This window comes from Schistocerca cancellata, chromosome 3, assembly GCF_023864275.1.
Source record: "Schistocerca cancellata isolate TAMUIC-IGC-003103 chromosome 3, iqSchCanc2.1, whole genome shotgun sequence".
Taxonomy (NCBI): domain Eukaryota; kingdom Metazoa; phylum Arthropoda; class Insecta; order Orthoptera; family Acrididae; genus Schistocerca; species Schistocerca cancellata.
In genome coordinates, this window is record NC_064628.1 from 713216269 (window position 1) to 713236628 (window position 20360).

Sequence of the window (20360 nt, forward strand, 5' to 3'; positions counted from 1 at the left end):
GGATGGCTAGAGAACAAATGTAAGGATGTAGAGGCTTATCTCACTAGGGGTAAGATAGATACTGCCTACAAGAAAATTAGAGAGACCTGTGGAAAAAGGAGAACCACTTGCATGAATATCAAGAGCTTTGATGGAAACCCAGTTCTAAGCAAAGAAGGGAAAGCAGAAAGGTGGAAGGAGTATATAGAGGGTCTATATAAGGGTGATGTACTTGAGGACAATATTATGGAAATGGAAGAGGATGTAGATGAAGATGAAATGGGAGATATGATACTGTGTGAAGAATTTGACAGAGCACTGAAAGACCTGAGTCGAAAAAAGGCCCCCGGAGTAGACAACATTCCATTGGAACTACTGACAGCCTTGGGAGGGTCAGTCCTGACAAAACTCTACTATCTGGTGAGCAAGATGTATGAGACAGGCGAAATACCCTCAGACTTCAAGAAGAATATAATAATTCCAATCCCAAAGAAAGCAAGTGTTGACAGATGTGAAAATTACCAAACTATCAGTTTAATAAGTCACAGCTGCAAAATACTAACGCGAATTCTTTACAGACAAATCGAAAAACTGATAGAAGCCGACCTTTGGGGAGATCAGTTTGGATTCCGTAGAAATGTTGGAACACGTGAGGCAATACTGACCCTACAACTTATTTTAGAAGAAAGATTAAGGAAAGGCAAACCTACGTTTCTAGCATTTGTAGACTTAGAGAAAGCTTTGGACAATATTGATTGCAATACTCTCTTTCAGATTCTGAAGGTGGCAGGGGTAAAATACAGGGAGCGAAAGGCTATTTACAATTTGTACAGAAAACAGATGGCAGTGATAAGAGTCGAGGGGTATGAAAGGAAAGCAGTGGTTGGGAAGGGAGTGAGACAGGGTTGTAGAAAAGTTCGGAGTGGGTATTAAAATCCATGGAGAAGAAATAAAAACTTTGAGGTTCGTTGATGACATTGTAATTCTGTCAGAAACAGCAAAGGACTTGGAAGAGCAGTTGAATGGAATGGACAGTGTCTTGAAAGGAGGGTATAAGATGAACATCAACAAAAGCAAAACGAGGATAATGGAATATAGTCGAATTAAGTCGGGTGATGCTGAGGGAATTAGACTAGGAAATGAGACACTTAAAGTATTAAAGGAGTTTTGCTATTTGGGGAGCAAAATAACTGATGATGGTTGAAGTAGAGAGGATATAAAATGTAGACTGGCAATGGAAGGAAAGCGTTTCTGAAGAAGAAAAATTTGTTAACATCGAGTATTGATTTAAACGTCAGGAAGTCATTTCCGAAAGTATTTGTATGGAGTGTAGCCATGTATGGAAGTGAAACGTGGATGATAAATAGTTTAGACAAGAAGAGAATAGAAGCTTTCAAAATGTGGTGCTACAGAAGATTGCTGAAGATTAGATCGGTAGATCACATAACTAATGAGGAGGTATTGAATAGATTTGGGGAGAAGAGGAGCTTGTGGCACAACTTGACTAGAAGAAGGGATTGGTTGGTAGGACATCTTCTGAGACATCGAGGGATCACCAATTTAATATTGGAGGGCAGCGTGGAGGGTAACAATCGTAGAGGGAGATCAAGAGATGAATACACTAAGCAGATTCAGAAGGATGTAGGCTGCAGTCGGTACTGGGAGATGAAGAAGCTTGCACAGGATAGAGTAGCATGGAGAGCTGCATCAAATCAGTCTCAGGACTGAAGACCACAACAACAACAACACTTTGTATTGATACGAAATAGAATGAGCACACAGGCTCAGTTATGAGTAAAGCAGCTGGTAGAATATGGTTTATTGGTAGACTACTGGGGAAATGCAATCTCCATATACAAAAGGAAATGTGCTGACTGATACAACAACTCATTGTTGCCTAGTAACAATAGAAACTCAAAATTTGGAAGGGTGTTGATCATACACTGTAGACATTGTTTAAGATGGAATTTCTTAAAATTCCAGCCATAAAGGGGTGAAACAGGGAACAAATCGTTTGTGAAAATATGTCACTGTTAATGCAGTTTTGAAGATAGAAGTATGAAACTTGGTATTTTGTTTCTCAGTCAGAAAAAAAAGTGTGGTTTAGCATTTGTGAAAATTCAGCCCCTAAGGGAGTGAAATCTTTTGAATATATAATCACTAAAGAACTACTTAAGTATTCTTAAGGTTACATCTATGAAAACTGAGATTTGACTTCTCTGTTAGGGGGGAAAAAAATCCTTGTTTCAGTGTTTTTGGAAATCCAACCCCTAAGGGGCTGAAGTAGAGGATGAAAGTTTGTATGGAACTGTTTCATTATTAAAGCATTTTTGAATCTAAATATGATAATTTGTATTTGGATTCTTGGTTGGAAATTAAAAAAATACGTGTTTCAGTGATTTTGGAAATTCAACTCCTCAATTATGAACATTTTTGTGAAAATATTTTGTTATATTAAATCACAAAGGGTGTTGACTTATGCTGTAGGCATAATTGAGAAAAAGTTTTTCAAAATTCCATCACTAACACAGTGAAACAGGGGACAAAAAGTTTTACGAAAATATTTCATTATGATGGCATTTTTAAAATTAGTGCTATGAAAATGTGTATGTGAAATCGTGACTGAAAATAGATAAATATTTGTCTCATTGTTTCTGGAAATTCACCCCTTAAGGGGGTGAAGTGTGGGATAAAACGTTTTATGAAAGCAGAATTTCATTTTGATTATAAGTACATTCAGGAAAATCCATGCTTCTATAACCTAAATTAACATGAAAAGCTTAGAAGGTGTTGCAAATTGTGAACTGAATCAGAAGAAGCTATTTAACAGTCACCACAACTCTTAGTGTTGTCAGCAGTGCATAGAAAAAGAAAAGATCTTTAATAAACTAATTTTTCAATAGGCCTAATATATGTTTGTAAAATTATTTTTATTGTAAATAATATGCAAACTAGTCATTATTAATCACAAAATAGATACCATGTTTAAATGTGATTCTATGTTCAGCAATATCCATTTGAGATTCAGTACCAGGTGTAAAACAGGTACTAATGTCTACAGAACCACTTGTCTGATTTGTCTCTTTCTTTCTTAACTCAGTATATAAAATTAAATTAAGCCAATTGGAACACGTTAATTATGCAAAGAGTGACAGCCATATAAAGGGTCGCTAACTCTTTTCTAGAATGTAGATTTACACATCAGTAATAGACATAACAACATACAAATCTGATTAAAAAAATGTGTAGACCATAGAGTCTACATGAGCCAAGCAGTGGCTAGACTCTAGGTTACTCAGTCTATGAAGGAGATTGCTTACAAATCACTTGTGTGATCCATCCTAGAATATTACTCAAGTGTGCAGAACTGTACCACACAGGACTATCAGAGGAGATTGAACATATACAGAGAAGGGCAGCATGAATGCTCACAGTTTTGTTTTATCCTTGTGAGAGTATCATAGATGTAGTGAAGAAACTGCATTGGCAGACTCTTGAAGATTGTTGTAAATTATTCTGTGAAAGCCTACTTACAAAGTTTCAAGAACCGGCTTTAAATGAAGACTCCATGAGTACAGTACATTCTTCCCATGCTCCATGCATGAATGGAAAAGGAGAAAACTGTAATAACTGGTACAGTGGGAGTACCCCCTGCCATGCATTTCACAGTGATTTGCAGAGTATAAATGTAGACAGTCTGTTCACCAAAATGATACATACAAAAACAATATACTAATACTTCAGTTGCCAGATTCAGAGTAAACTCAAGGTCATTATGCAAATATGAGTTTAAGTTATTTAACATGTATCTAGCATAGAAACAGAGACATCACACAAAAATAAGTCAGCAGAAAAACATTTTATTCAATAGAAGAATTTGAAAAGTGGCCTCCAGATGACTAATGTTGTTTCATTTATATAGTGTTTGTAATGAATATGTAACACAATGTTCGTGGACAAATTGTATTTTGATAAGAAAATGTACTGGCCTATAAATATACGTATCTTACCTTATCTTTTTCGTAACATTTACATATATTTTTACATATAAGTGCATTTGTACTCACAGTCATTCTTTTGGTTGCTTTTATATGCTTAAAGATGAATGAGAAATAACTAAAACAACATAAATAACACAGGAAGTACATGACTGACTGGAGTTTGTAAGAAGAAATATAGTGTCATCACTAGTTTCCTTCCAAACAAGACAAGACAAAAACAAATAAAATGTAAACAACAGCAACATTATTAGTAGGCATAGAAAAGTAATAAAAATGCACCACACAGTATCATAGCTAAACGTTTATGCTATTCATACTACTGCCAGATTGATATTTCTGTCTATGATCCAGAATTAGCCAATTCTTACTCTATAACTTCCAACATTATTGCTCAAACAACAAATGTTCAATGTTTATCAGTTGAATTACAAGAAATAATGAAAATGTCAATATGTACACTTATTTCACATTCATCCAAATACAGAATGGAGCCATCTGTCATTACAACTATATTGGAGTCATTATGTTTATTTAGAAGTAATTATTAAAATTGCACAGAAACAGCAGCACTTGAAAATGTACAACTAGCCAGTTTTTTACATGTTCCCCTCAAACAAACAGAGCACATTTTTTTATTATTACTGCCTTCTGTGTTACACAGCCCATTCACAAAGCACTGATGTCATCTGTGTGTTATAGAACTATACATTATGATGTTTCAATTAAGTGCTGCATTACTATGCTGTAAGATTACTTTTTTTCTTTTCTTTATTTTTAAAGTTTTGTTAAACTAGCTGTTTCTGGGCTACTCACTAACAAAAAGATTTTACTTCAATGGTACACAAAGAATTTTACAAGAAAATTTTGTGGAAAACATTGACTGTGAATATAATAACTGTAGACACTGTCACTTGAGAACTGAAGCAGTAAAATTATAAAAGATTTGAGAGTCATGAAGTATTATGTAACCACAATACAAAGTTTTTCTTAATAAGCTTATCTATAGTACAAATTATCTGACAAATAATCAGGCTCTACTGGGGACTTCTGTAGAACATAAAATTTTTAAACTTGAAGTCGATATACACTGATGAGCCAAAACATTATGATGAGTGCTGACCAAGAGACTGAATGCTGCTTGGTGGCATTATGAGTGTATGATGCAGTACATAAAGTGTATTGGTGGTGCAGGGACAAATGAGGAATATTATAGTATTGATATTAGCTGCAAATTTGGAACTCCACTGAGATAAGCAACTTTGACAAAGGGCAGATTGTTATGGGCTGGTGTCTGTGAGCAAACATCTTGAAAACACCAAAGCTGATGAGCTGTTCAGAAGTTACTTTCATGAGAATCAATAGAAAGTGCCTGAAACAAGATGAAATCATGAGCAGATGACAAGGTATTGGACATCCATGTCTCATCACAGTATGTGATTGCTCCATGTTCAGGATAGGCAGAGATCCCTCATGGATCTGAAATAAAGAAAATGATGGTGGTGCATGTACAAATGTTTCAGAGTGCACTGTTCAGCACACATTGTTGAACATGGGGCTTCGCAACCAGAAGATTCTTACATGTTCCAGTTTTGACTCAGTGAGATTGTCAGTTATGATTTCATTGGGCATGGGATCATAGAGATTGGTTTGTGGATTTAAGGAAACAAGTTTCCTGTTTGGATTAATTACGTTTATTGTTATACCAAATCAGTGGTCATGCACAGATATAAAACATGCAAACGAATGACAGTGCCGAAATCCTGCTACAGTGGTTTGAGAAACATTATGATGAATTCACCTTTATGTCCTAGCCACCAAATTCATGTTATCTGGACATGACAGAACACATCTGGGATGTTATCAGGTGCCAGATTCTCGTCCACAGCCAGTTGATCTGTAATTTACTCAAACTGTTTGACCAATGTCAATAACTGCTGTATTGCATTCAATGGACAAACAGACACACTATTAGCAGATAGTCATAATGTTTTGTCTCATCAGTTTATAATAGCTATTGAACACCCATTCATAATAAATGCCCACATTTTCACTTTTAACTAAATAGACATATTTATTTTCTTCTCAAAAGATCTAACAGTAAAAATATCAATATATTTTAGGAACAGTATAACTTGGTTATAGCCTACAAGTATTTATTTCTTTTTACTAACCTAATGTGTGCTACATTTGTCATTTAAAACTTCTTCTTTCTCTGCCAGTTACTGCTTGGACATTCATACAAGACAGTACCACACATCTGGAGATGCATATTAAAAACCAGGAAGATTATCCAGGTGTAAGGAAAATGGACTCTAAAGAACGTAAAACCCTGACAAACTTAGTGGGTAAATATGCCCATACTAGGACTGTTCCACTGTCAGATTACAGGCAGCAAGCAGAGCAGCCATCACTCAGTGATTGTCATATACCAGTTTTGGTGCCACTAAGTAATGAAAACATTGTGAAGATGGTTGATGTTGCTGGACTTATAAATGACAAACGTGATAGTATTGCACCGTGAAGTTTCTAATGGCAGTAGTTCAGTGTCAAAAAAATTTTAACCAAGTTTTGTGCCCCTTTCAAATGTAACATTGCAGTAATTTTGAACTGTTACTGTAAATCATGCCACAAAAATCCCGTAAATATAAACATCAAAACAACCTGTGTTTCTTTTCTTTTTTGAATAGATTGATTTATCAAACAGATCCATGGTAAACTGTTATCTTTTCTGAGGTGACTGGGCACCATGTTGTATGCCTGAAGAATCCCAACCTTTTCTGAGGTGACTGGACACCATGTTGTATGCCTGAAGAATCCCACCAAAATCAGGTATTTCTTAATGGTTAAAAATACTTATCCTTACTTCTGTGCACACTTTTTTCTTATTCATTGTGTTTTGTTTGTGAATACATGCAGCGATTGAAACAGTATGGTCATGGCGCCATACATTCATACGATATTGCCTGGCTTTCCCATTCCATCAAAATGTAACATAATTTTAAAAAATTTAAGAAAATTAGTTCAGATGGTGCAACTTCATGTGTTCATGATTTTATAACTGCTCGATTAAATTAAAGGTGTGCAGCTGCATTAATTCAATTTTTTCTTCTAATTTTTGGCCATATACCATTCAACCAACTTTATAGTTTCTTATCAGCTGCACATCCAAAATTTAATGTAGTCATTTAGTGGATGATTTACTTGGCCGAATAACCAAATCACCCCCAATACATGCAAGTGGTGAATATGTTAATTTTTTAGAAAAAGTCTTGTTTAGTACTCATTTGGAGCAGAATTGTCTGATTCTGGGATTTTTAGTTCCAAATAATCTGACAACATTGCTTCAGACTTTTTCTTTCATTTTCTTTTCAGACATAAGACAACCAAAGAACAAGGTCAGATACACAGTTACAGGCACAGTCCCAGTCACAACTGCACACAGAGTGGTCTCCATGACATACCTTTTTACAAAAGTATACCAAGGATAAGGGAGGAGGAGTTTAGTGTTTAATGTCCCGTCATAAATGAGCACAAACTCAGAGCACAGAAGGATGGGGAAAGATATTGGTCACACCCTTCCAAAGGAACCATCTTGGCATTTGCCTGAAGTGATTTAGGGAAGTAAAGGAATGCCTAAATTTGCGTTTGTACCATCATCTTCCAGATGAAATTATATCGATCAGCTTACCAAATTATATTGTTACTGATATTGTAATTGGAAGTTCTAGTAACTAGCTTTGGAGACAGGGTAACAACTCACTGAATAGAGGAGCTCTTGAGTTGTTGACAGTACGTAAACAACACTGAAAACTTGTCAGCATTCAAATGGATCCTTTTATGAGCTATAGGTCACACACAGAAGGATGCAAAATGTGCACAAGCTGAATTGAGCAGCATTCAATGTCAATGACACACAGAGGTGGATTGGGCAGGGATATCAGAACAGAGGAAGGGGAGTCTGTGTGGAAGAATATAGGATGTAGGATGGGTGAAATTTGGGTCCCAGGGCATGGTGGAGGTGGGGGTGTGGGTCATGGGAATAGCAGAGATTGAAGCCATTAGTATTATGTGAGCAAAGGATGTTGAGCCATAGTAAGTTGGCACTACTCCATCTCTTATGACTTCAACTCCTGACAGTAATTAATTTCTTGCCTTTACTTGCTGTTCTGAATTTTTGCATTCTCTAAGTAGTAAACATGTGGTAGATGCTCAGATATTCAAAAACATAGCTAAGCTTTTTCCACATTTTGATTCATTATTCAGGATGCTGATTCTTGTAATGTACTTAGAAGTTACGGTATGGTAAGATAAAGTTCCACTTTCTGGCCCTAAATGGGCCAATTAGTCCTGACCAACTGCGTTGTAATCCTCTGCCAGTGGTGTCATTGGACGTGGTATGCAGGAGTAAGTGGTCAGCACACAGCTCTCCCAGTCATTGGGAAGGGGGGGGGGGGTGTTTCTTGACCTTGGAACCATTGTTACTCAGTCAATCAGCTTCTCAGTTGGTCTCATGAGTGCAATCCATCCCGTCCATCTCACCAAAGGAAAATCCCTAGCAATATCAGGAACCAAATCAGGCTACCCTGCCTGCATGGCAATTATGGAAGTGAATAATGAAAAGTTAGTCATAACTGAAAGTAATACTACAATTTTCACGTGAAATTTCTGGTAAACTAATCCACATAGTTAGGTAAATTACCATTAGAAAGGCTGGAATTACAACTTTTCAGCAACATATTTTAATTTTCACAAAGCTAATTAAGTTTCAGAATAATTAACATAAAGGTCAGGCCCATCCTAATTTTCCATTACAGATTTTGCCTCTATGTTTGTTAGATTCCAAACTTTGACACTACATTTTTATTGCTATAATTTTAGGAACAATGTGAAATACTTTACTAATTGATTAAATTGATAATTGAGACTTGGCATAATTTATTACAATCTAAACAATTTCCAAAACAGCCATCATAGTAAAGGATAAGGCATTCCTGATTTGAATGCTTAAAATGCTTCTATTAACTTTCGTAATTTCATAATCCCTACGTTATTTCACAAATCAAATTACTACCTCAGTTTACAGGGTGTCACCTAACATTACCACTGGATATATTTCGTAAACCACATCAAATACTGATGAATCAATTCCACAGACCGAACGTGAGGAGAGGGGCTAGTGTAATTGGTTAATACAAACCATAAAAAAATGCACAGAAGTATGTTTTTTAACACAAACCTACGTTTTTTTAAATGGAACCCCATTAGTTTTGATGGCACATATGAACATATAAACAAATATGTAATCAGTGCCATTTGTTGCATTGTAAAATGTTAATTACATCCGGAGATATTGTAACCTAAAGTTGACGCTTGAGAACCACTCCTCCGCTGTTCGATCGTGTGTATCGGAGAGCACCGAATTACGTAGGGATCCAAAGGGAATGGTGATGGACCTTAGGTACAGAAGAGACTGGAACAGCACATTATGTCCACATGCTAACTCCTTTTTATTGGTCTTTTTCAGTGATGCACATGTACATTACCATGAAGGGTGAGGTACACGTACACACGTGGCTTCCGTTTCCAATTACGGAGTGGAATAGAGTGTGTCCCGACATGTCAGGCCAATAGATGTTCAATGTGGTGGCCATCATTTGCTGCACACAATTGCAATCTCTGGCATAATGAATGTCGTACACACTGCAGTACATCTGGTGTAATGTCGCCGCAGGCTGCCACAATACGTTGTTTCATATCCTCTGGGGTTGTAGGCACATCACGGTACAAATTCTCCTTTAACGTACCCCACCGAAAGAAGTCCAGAGGTGTAAGATCAGGAGAATGGGCTGGCCAATTTATGCGTCCTCCACATCCTATGAAACACCCGTTGAACATCCTGTCAAGGGTCAGCCTAGTGTTAATTGCAGAATGTGCAGGTGCACCATCATGCTGATACCACATACATCGCGTTTCCAGTGGGACATTTTCGAGCAATGTTGGCAGACCATTCTGTAGAAAGGCGATGTATGTTGCAGCTGTTTGGGCCCCTGCAATGAAGTGAGGACCAATGAGGTGGTTGCCAATGATTTCGCACCATACATTTACAGTCCACGGTCACTGTCGCTCTACCTGTCTGAGCCAGCGAGGATTGTCCACGGACCAGTAATGCATGTTCCCTAGATTCACTGCCCCGTGGTTTGTGAAACCCGCTTCATCAGTAAACAGGTAGAACTGCAACACATTCTCTGTTAATGCCCATTGACAGAATTGCACTCGATGATTAAAGTCATCACCATGTAATTGCTGATGTAGCGACACATGAAACGGGTGAAAGCGGTGATGATGCAGTATGCGCATGACACTACTTTGATTCAGTCCACTGGCTCTCGCAACGTCCCGTGTACTCATGTGTGGGTTCATGACAACAGCAGCTAACACACCAACTGCACCAGCTTCTCCTGTGACGGGCCTGTTATGGACCCGTTTGTGTGCTACGACCATACCTGTTGCATACAGTTGGCGGTAGATGTTTTGCAATGTGCGGCACGTTGGATGCTCTCTGTCTGGGTACCGTTCTGCATACACCCTGCAGGCTTTAGCTGCATTTCGTCGACACTCACCATAGATGAGTATCATCTCCGCCTTTTCAGAGTTCGAATACACCGTGGTCACAGTTCCTACAACACTACACTATCACAGACGTCTGGTAACATGATGTACTACAGTTGGTCTGTGTGCGGAGACGAATGCAGAATAACAATAGCAGCAAGCACGACATGCAGACACTGCGACAGCTAGACCAAACCACAACAGTGCACTACAGCCACACTCGTAAACACGGTCTTCATCGTAAACATGTCCCTGCAGATGCTGCTCGCCGACCGTGGCCCGAGTTTGTTACAACACGCAACTGAACGTCGGAGGTTTCAAGCATCAACTTTTGGTTACGATATCTCCGGATGTAATTAACATTTTACAATGCAACAAATGGCACTGATTACATATTTGTTTATATGTTCAGATGTGCTAACAAAACTAACGTGGTTCCATTTAAAAAAACGTAGGTTTGTTTTAAAAAACATACTTCCGTGCATTTTTGTATGGTTTGTATTAAACAATTACACTAGCCCCTCTCCTCACATTCGGTCTGTGGAATCGGTTCGTCAGTATTTGATGTGGTTTATGAAATATATCCAGCAGTAAAGTTAGGTGACTCACCCTGTATAATCCATTTGGATTAGCATATTTAACCTCACCATTTTTCAAACAATCATGTAATTTCCAAAAATAATACATATCTTTATATGCTAGTCTTTAAATAGTTGATCCCTACCCAAAATCCTCAGTTCGTGGTCCAAAGGTTTGCAGCCAACACCTATGTCAAAAGATGTAAGAAAATGAGACACCTACAGTTGTCTTTATGATGTCACTTATTGTGTAGCTACCAGATTCAGCAATTTAGTGCACCATCTTCAGGCCTTAGTTTAAACTCTGGGGCTTAACACCATCCATATACACAATGCATCAGTGGCCAACATAACTGACTCACACAGACTACTTGTAACTGTGATGTCATCTCTCCCTGTGCCTAAGCATCACACCTGTTACATCTGTGTCAGTTTGCATGTAATAAACCTTGGACATGCTAGCAGCCATGAAGCATCTATGTTTAACCTAGCTGTGAAAATCTATGCCTTCACATCCAATTAGCCTGCTGTCTGAATTAACTTGAGCAACATCTTTGTAGTGAAAAGTCTTGACCGACAACCACTGATATAACACCTATGCACAATAATGCATATATGCGAAAGTATGTGTCCAAATAGTTACCACTTAACATTTGGATTTATACAGTGATTAATGTACCATTTGATTCATTCAGTGGTAGGGCTTCATTGAAAATATTATCATTTCCATTGTTTTGATTCATCATGTTACCACTGTGTCAAGCTGTTATTGTGTTTGATGATTACTGTGATGCATCACTGAGATGGTGTTACTAAGTTTGTGTCTGGAGACAGAAGCAAGGAAAATGACTACCTGTATAAGACTTGTGAATCTCAAACTGGACCTGGCAGTCATGTTGTTTACAGTGTGAATAAATGTGGAAAGAGCCACTTAAGTGTTAGTGCTGAGTAGTGTACTTCATGTGCATGATCCTTGAAAACAGCTTTCACTTAGGTCACTGAGACTTCATGCTACGACAAAGCAAAGGCTTCACAGGACGTGCAGTTAAGGGGCCATTCCAAGTAGTGCCCTGGTTTTCGGATCAGTTACAGAAGCACTGTAAGGTATTTATGAGGTTTGATATTCCTTAATACAGTTATTTCATTAGACAGTTTAATTGAATTCATACTTGACTGCTGTTCAAAGGCTACAATTTTGTCTTTAAAGTCTCATAGATCTCGGCTTGTTAAATTCCCAAATACAGTACAAAGGACACTTCTTCCAAAATCAAACCAGGCACATTTGCACCTAATCAAGATTTTGTGTGGCAAAAAATTTAAGAAATAGTTAATCTCTTTTTCATAATTAGTAAATGTAGAATCTACCTGCATTTTGTGGTAATTTTTATACCAAGATATTCCAATTTCCATAACGATGGCATTATCTTTGACTGAATGAATCAAATCAATTTGCTTATAAATAGAATTGAATTACTGTTGAATCTCACTCAAATTGTATTTCAGTACAAGCTTAGCATTATTTGTTGAAACTACCATGTCTGATCGTGGTTCAAACAAAACGCCTCTTGTCTATGGTACTACCACTATATCATTAACAGAACACATGATCATAGCAAAAATTAGAATTACCATAAACATGATGAATTATTTCTAAACACTAGAGTTAAACAATGAATATAATATGAATGTGTCTCTCGTGGTAACATGTGGAATAAGATTTAGTTACACTTGCACACTTTATGCAACAGCTGCAATCTGTATTTGCACAACACATTCATGTATGCTCACAGCTGAGAAATAAACACCTGTTTTACATCCACTCACACTACACATGTCTACAAAGATTGTAGGGGTTTCTAGGACTGGATTACTTGGTGTATAGTGATGTTTTGGCTTCAAAGGCTAGATTGTGACCTCACGCTGCTCGTCTCCTGGATTCAGGAACAGCTGTTCAGCCCCTAGGTCACTCCTTGTCATCATCTCATGATGCTACAGGACATCTACCCAGAAATGGCTTTACAAAGTTGACATGAATGACAATCAAACGCAAAAGCAGTTGGAACTTAAGAGTGACTCGTGGCAGCACCTCCAAGATTGGATACGGTCCTTTCCAAAACTTCTGGAGCTTTCGACTTGACTCTTCTTTAACACTGCATTACTCAGATAGACAAGAACTCCAACTCAGTACTTTGGTGTAACTGCTTGGCAATCATGTTTTTTTGCTTCCTGCAAAAAAGGTTGATGATTCTGCCATTTCACTTCTTTCCATGCCTGCTTTAGATTGTGTACTAATTCCTTTAGGTATTCATTGCTGATTCCAGCAGTCAGAATCAGAATCAGAATTTTTATTATCCCTAACATACAGAGTCAAATCACAGATCTGATGTACTGGGGACTCGTCAGCATTACATTTACATTACAATTACAATTTGTATATACAGTATTACAAAAACAATATATAAACACTCCAGTTTCCATGTATTACAAAGTAATATATAATGCGTTTACATAGTGAACATATTTTACAATGATTTATTTGACACAAAACTGCTAATGATGTTTCCTTGCTCAGACTTCTACATCATCATTCTTAAATTCTTCTACGGAGGAATAACATTTCTCCACTAATAACTTGTGCAACTTTGGTTTCAGTTGCCCTAGCTCAATGCTGTTTATTTGTTTCTTTTTTAGCATGTTGTAGATTTTCATGCCCATATATTCTAGGGTTTGTGCATATAACTTTAACCTGTGAGTAGGAAGCATGAAGTTTGTCTTATTTCTAGTGCTGTATTGATGCTTAAAATTGTTGTATGTGAATAACTTAGGGTTACTGTATACAAAAATAATCAGTTCATAGATGTTCAAACAGGGGGCACTTAATGTTTTTAGATTTCTTAACAGTGGGCGACAAGATTCTTTTGGTCTTGCGTTACACATATTGATTTTTGTAATTTTAATATTCTAATGATTTTGCTTGTATTACCCCAAAAGATAAGTCCATACCTTATAACAGCTTCAAAATAGCTGTGATAAACTACTTTTCTTATCTCCATGCTAGTTCATTATGACAAAATCTCATAGCAAAAGTAAGGCTGTTTAACTTATTTGCTAAGTATTCTATATGTGAAGAGCAGGATAAATTTTGATCCAAATGTATTCCTAAAAATTTAACACAATGTGATTCTTTCAGTTTTTGGTTTCTGCAGGTAATATGAATTTAATTTATCTTAGGGTTTTTAGTTTTAAATGAAGTAAATGTGTTTTTCCAATATTAAATTTTAACCCATTTAGTTGGAACCAGTCTTCTAAACTGTCTAGTAGGTTTGTGACAGTTGAGGGACTTTGTTCTGAGTGATTGCTTTCGATGAGGGCAGACGTATCATCAGCGAATAAAACATTGTGAATTTATGTTTAGTGTCAAGTAAGAATAAAATTGACCCAGAATTGAGCCTTGTGGAACGCCTCGTGAAATAATAACTACTCTTTGTTTTCTCTTTCTGAAGTATGACCTGAACCACTCTAAAACACGACCTCCAGTTCCGTATTTTTCCATTTTATACAAGAGCAGTTGATGGTTTACACAATCAAATGCTTTTGTGAGGTCACAGAACAATCCTGCAACTTTTCTAGACTTGTCTAAGACGGAACAAATTTTTTTCACAAACTGATTTATGGCGTCTATTGTGTTTTTACCTTTCTGAAAGCCGTATTGATTATCTGACAGTGTCTTTGATATTTTATAAATTTTTTATTTTCATTACTACCACTTTTCAAATATTTTTTAGAAATTTGGGAGAATAGAGATTGGGCGGTAGTTCCCCATATCTTCTCTTGAGCCATTTTGAACAAAGGTTTTACCACTGCATGCTTCAGGGCGTCTGGAAAGTGGCCTTCTTCGAGTGATTTATTGATTAATGTGCAAAGGAGGTGAGTTATTATCCTGACAGCTGATTTAACTACTTTAGTAGGTATGCCATCCCACCATTTTTGTTTTTGAGGTGTTAAATTTGTTAAAGCATTCTTCTGCCTTCTGACCTAATTGTACTTTTTTGGTATAGCCATCCACATCTGCAACTTATTTTGATACATTTATTTAAAAAAATTGTTAAAAGATTCTAAAATCAGAGAAGGATTTGTTATAGTTTTATTTCCCACCTTAATTTAGGAAATAACTTTGTTGTTAGTTCTCATCCCCAGTTCTGATTTTACGACAGACTAAACTGCCTTTGATTTGTTTTCATGAGAGAAGACGTATTTATTATTTATACACATATATATTATTGTTATATTTTAATTTATTATTATATAGTTGATCATGCAAAGTCCAAGGGTGGATGTAACCTCCTTTTATATAGAATTTTGTATGGACTTAGGCCATTTGACATGCATATTTTCACATTGTTAGTGCTCATGATGTGTGGAAGATACACATCCCAATTGTCATGCTTGCTGCTTATGTAGTGGCTAACCATCTTAATGATTGTTCTGTGAACTTGGTCAGTGTGGCCATTTCCTTCTGGGTGTAGTTCTTAGTTGTTGCTTTATTTGCATTAGCTTACAAGTTTGTCTAAGCAATTCACTCATGAAATTTAATCCTTGGTCACTCATTATGCTTGATGATGATCCAAACTTTAGAATCCACTCTTTTATAAAAACCTTAGTCACAGTCTTGCAGTCTGATCAGGTATCGGTATCATGAGAAGATATCTGGAGAAATTATCTAACATGGTCAATATGTATTTACTCCCATTTTTAGTCTAAGCAAAGGTCCAATGACATCAAGTCCATGTGTCTGTCATTAGTGTCTGGCAGTTCTTGTAATGGTTGCCTTAATTTTTCCCGAATTATCCTGTCTGTTGCAGGAATCACACTGTGAAACAAACTCAAGAACGTCAGCTTTACATCTTGGCCACCAATATAACTCAGCTATTTTAATGTTTGTTGCTTACTTACCACAGCTTCCAGATCATAAAGAATCATATTGTTCCATCACAATTTGCTCTCTCATGCTTTCCGGAATAACTAGGCGGATTCCTTTACTAGTGATCATGTACAGAAACCCACCTATTTCAACAAAATATTGAGGATTTTTCCATATTTTGCATTGTGGATCCTCCTCATGAGCTGCTTTTAACTCTTTCACGTGACTTATTGTAACACAGAAACGTTCCTTTCAGCTCATCACATCAGGATTTACATGTAGTTTGCCAGGCCGATGAACAACTTTAAATTGAAACTCACTCAGTCTGAAAGCCCACCTTGTTAATCTAGAACTTGGGTCCTTTAAGCTCAATGGTTATTTCAGTGCAGCACGGTCTATAATCGCTGTGAATTCTCTTTCTGTCAAAATATGTCTCTTATTTGTTATTCCAAAAACCAAAAGCACATAGATCCTTTTCCGTTGTAGTATAATTGCATTCTGCTTTGTTTAATTATATGGAAGCAAATAGTATTCAGTGTTCATGGCCATCAATTTCTTGAGACAAAATAGCACCAACAGCAAAATTTGAAGCATCTGTTGAAAGAATTAAGGGCTTGCTGAAATTTGGATAGGCTAACACTGAAGATGTGGTCAGGGCACTTTGAAGTTCTCCCATTTCTCTCCTGCATTCTGTTGACCAACTGAATGTAGTTCCGTTTTTCGGTAGCTGTGTCATTGGGCATGCTATATTTGCATAACCGGCTTTGAAATGCCTATATAAATTTGCCAAACCCAAGAATGATTGTAATTCCTTTAAAATCTATGGTTCCAGAAAATTCTTGACAGCTTCAATTAATTTTGAATCAGAACAGACCCCTTCACTAGTTATAAGCTGTTCAAGGTAGTTCACTTAATTTTGCATCTGGATACACTGTCAGCTGATGACATCTGCTTGTTAGATCACAAACCGAAAAAAGTCAACATCTGCCCAAGTAATCCAGGGTTTGTACCAGGTTTTGTATGGGGTAAATATCTGGTGTGGGTACTGGATTCAGAGTATGATAACCCACGGAAAAACAGAACTGCAATTTTCCAGAAACATATTTCTTCTTAACAATGACAACCAGATGAACACTATGGTGGATCTGTAGGATCTCTTGGTTCTATAATTCTGGCTTCCAGTTGTTCTTTAACCATTCCTTCTACTAGCTCTACGTAAATGGTATTCTATAAGGTCTCTGAGTGATCGCAACTGCATTTACAGTACGTATATTTGGGGTTGGGTTGTTTAGGGAAGGAGACCAGACAGTGAGGTCATCAGACACATTAGATTAGTGAAGGAAGGAAGTCGGCCATGCCCTTTCAAAGGGACCATTCTGGCATTTGCCTGAAGCGATTTAGGGAAATCACAGAAAACATAAATCAGGATGGCCGGACATGGGATTGAACCGTCGTCTTCCCGAATGTGAGTCCAGCATGCTAGCCACTGCGCCACCTCACTCGGTGTATGTATATAATGCTGAACCAGATGAGTGACAGGTAAATTTGAATGTTCTCGGAAAAGATCTGCATACTCCAATAAAACAGGCGCTAAGATCTTCTTTTCTTTAACTGACAAATGCCCTATCTTCTTCCAAATCTTGCTCTTTATTTCATTATTAATTCCGACTTCTGACTGCAATTTTTGGTACCACTAGAAAAATCTCCATAACTAATAAATTTGAAACTTCATTTGGAATCTGTATGACATCACTTTTACTTATGCTCGACACTTCATCAACTTCATTTCCTCATGGCAAGCCGGCCGGAGCGGCCGAGTGATTCTAGGAGCTTCAGTCTGGAATTGTGCGACTCCTATGGTCGCAGGTTCGAATGGATGTGTGTGATGTCCTTAGGTTAGTTAGGTTTATGTAGTTCTAAGTTCTAGGGGACTGATGACCTCAGATGTTAAGTCTCATAGTGCTCAGAGTCATTTGAACCTCATGGCAATACAACATCTTCATTGTTGTGTGTCTTCTCTTTTGTGGAACCAATTAGCAAGGCCGAGAGGGTGGCGCAAGTACTGGGCAAGCCTGCTAGCACTTAAAACGCACCCCAGGCGCAGCAGCGTCCAAAGAGAGGATACTCTGTATATCTGCAATGGTGTAGAACTAACACAGGTAGTGGCAGTTTAACGGTTATAAATCTGCACAAATGGACGTATGTACAGACGCCAGGGGTCGCTATCAATAGCTGGAGGGCCCATCTTAGGTCCATTGACCAGTTACCACCCAAGCTGGGCAGCCCCCAGTTAACTAGGTACAGGCCTGTCCCGTATAGATTGTTTGACTTGAGAATACATATTACTAGCCTTGCAAGAAGTTGTCGCCAAAGATATCAACACATGTTGACACGAAAAAGAAACATAAACCTACTTCACTCTGTTTTGAAACATGTAATATCAGTACTATGATACAAAGTTCCCCCAACGTCTTTGAAAGCTCTCAAGATTTATGGTAAACAGCCGTCATTGACCTGGAATTAGTCATGCTTAATGTTGCTGTAACAGCCTTGCAAAAAACCAGGCTACCAGATGAAGGTTCAATACGAAACAAAGTTTACACATTTTACTGGACAGGACAGGACGTTGACACTTCCAGACGCTGGGAACTTTGGCAGAGTGTATTCAGGTATCAAAATGGACATAGTGCCCACCCCTAAGAAGATTGCTACACTTATGGAGATCAGTGGAACAGTCATCACAGATTGTAACTGAGAATTGCAATGTTAGGTAGAAAACTTTCCAACTCTATTCACATCTAATCAAAATAAGCCCTAAAGCAATAGAAGTAATTTCTCAATTATCAACTTGCCATGAGCTGCATACTGTGACTACTAAGGAGGAGTTCCAGAGAGGTGTTGCACAGCTCAAATGCAAGAAATGACCTGCCAAAGACAACGTCCACACAGAATGTATCAGACTGGCTCCACTCCTCCCAGTGTTCTATGATATTGCATCTTTTCTGTCAGTCATCGGTTATGCTGAAATGAAATGAGCATACGGCATTGTCGGCCAGGAGTCCCCCATTCGGGGAAGATTGGCTGTCGAGGGAAAGTACTTGTTGCACTCGATGCCACATTGGGTGACTTGCGTGTTAGAGATGGGGATGAAATGGTGATGAGGACAACACAATACCCAGTCCCTGAGCGGAGAAAATCTCCTGACCCAGCTGGAAATCGAACCCGAGCCCCTTGTCATGGCATTCCGCTGTGCTGACTACTCAGCTAACGGAGGCGGACATAGTTTATGCTGTGGGCCTATCATGCTGAAAGTTTGTTTTAAATTATTCTTCAGCATATGCTTCGGATCATTCTGTGCTGTTCTAGACTAAAGAAACTAGACAACTTGGCACTTTTTCGGGGGATGCTGTGAGCAATGGGCAATCACTCACCTTTGGAACAGTGGCTGCTGCACAGGACAGAGATGTGTGACAGAAAAGAGACCTGCCTACTTATCTACTCATCGCAGATTGGGCAACAGACGAACCAATAGTGCACTCACGAGGTCACGATGCCTGCAGTCATAGACCACAGATAGATCACGCACCAATCTCTGCTGTGTTGATGTTTGTAACCAACATCTAAGTCACGCGACTTGGGGCAGCAAGTAAAGTCATTAAAGCAAGCCGAATCACTGTCGTTAAGCACTATACGAAGTGGAGCTGACAGTTTTCTCATTTATATCTGAAATCAGGCACAGATTTTTAGCAATAAAATGGGTTGTCATATTGCTATTATAGATCGTGTACTAATACAGTTAACCCAATTTTTCATAAATTCCTAATATTAATGCGATGGTTATCGTTATTTCATGTGGCCATTTGAAACGTTTGACAGTTATTTCACAAACGACAGAATTACAGTTATTTGGTGAATGCCTGCTTCTGTTGCATTATCAGTTCAAATGCTTCAAATGACTGAGCACTATGGGACTTAACATCTGTGGTCATCAGTCCCATAGAACTTAGAACTACTTAAACCTAACTAACCTAAGGACATCACACACACTCATGCCCCACGCAAGATTCGAACCTGCGACCGTAGCAGTCGCGCGGTTCTGGACTGAGCGCCTAGAACCGGGAGACCACCGCGGCCGGCTGCATTATCAGTCTTAATTCATTACTTCCATTGGAGTAGAAGACGAACTATCAGTTTGGCAGGCAGCATTAGTTTTCCGAGGATTTCTCCACAATATGTAAGAAATGAAATCCATTTATATTTATAATGTCCACC

At 37.9% G+C, this 20360-nt stretch overlaps 1 protein-coding gene across 1 annotated transcript in view; it reads left to right on the forward strand.

The window, feature by feature from the left end:
- Positions 1-6707, forward strand: part of LOC126175710 (tyrosine decarboxylase-like) — a 67994-nt gene extending 61287 nt beyond the window's left edge. The window contains exon 4 of the mRNA XM_049922643.1: positions 6200-6707. Within this exon, the coding sequence (XP_049778600.1) occupies positions 6200-6501 (302 nt within the window). The 3' untranslated portion in view covers positions 6502-6707. The remainder of the gene's footprint in view (positions 1-6199) is intronic.
- Positions 6708-20360: the final 13653 nt, after the last annotated feature.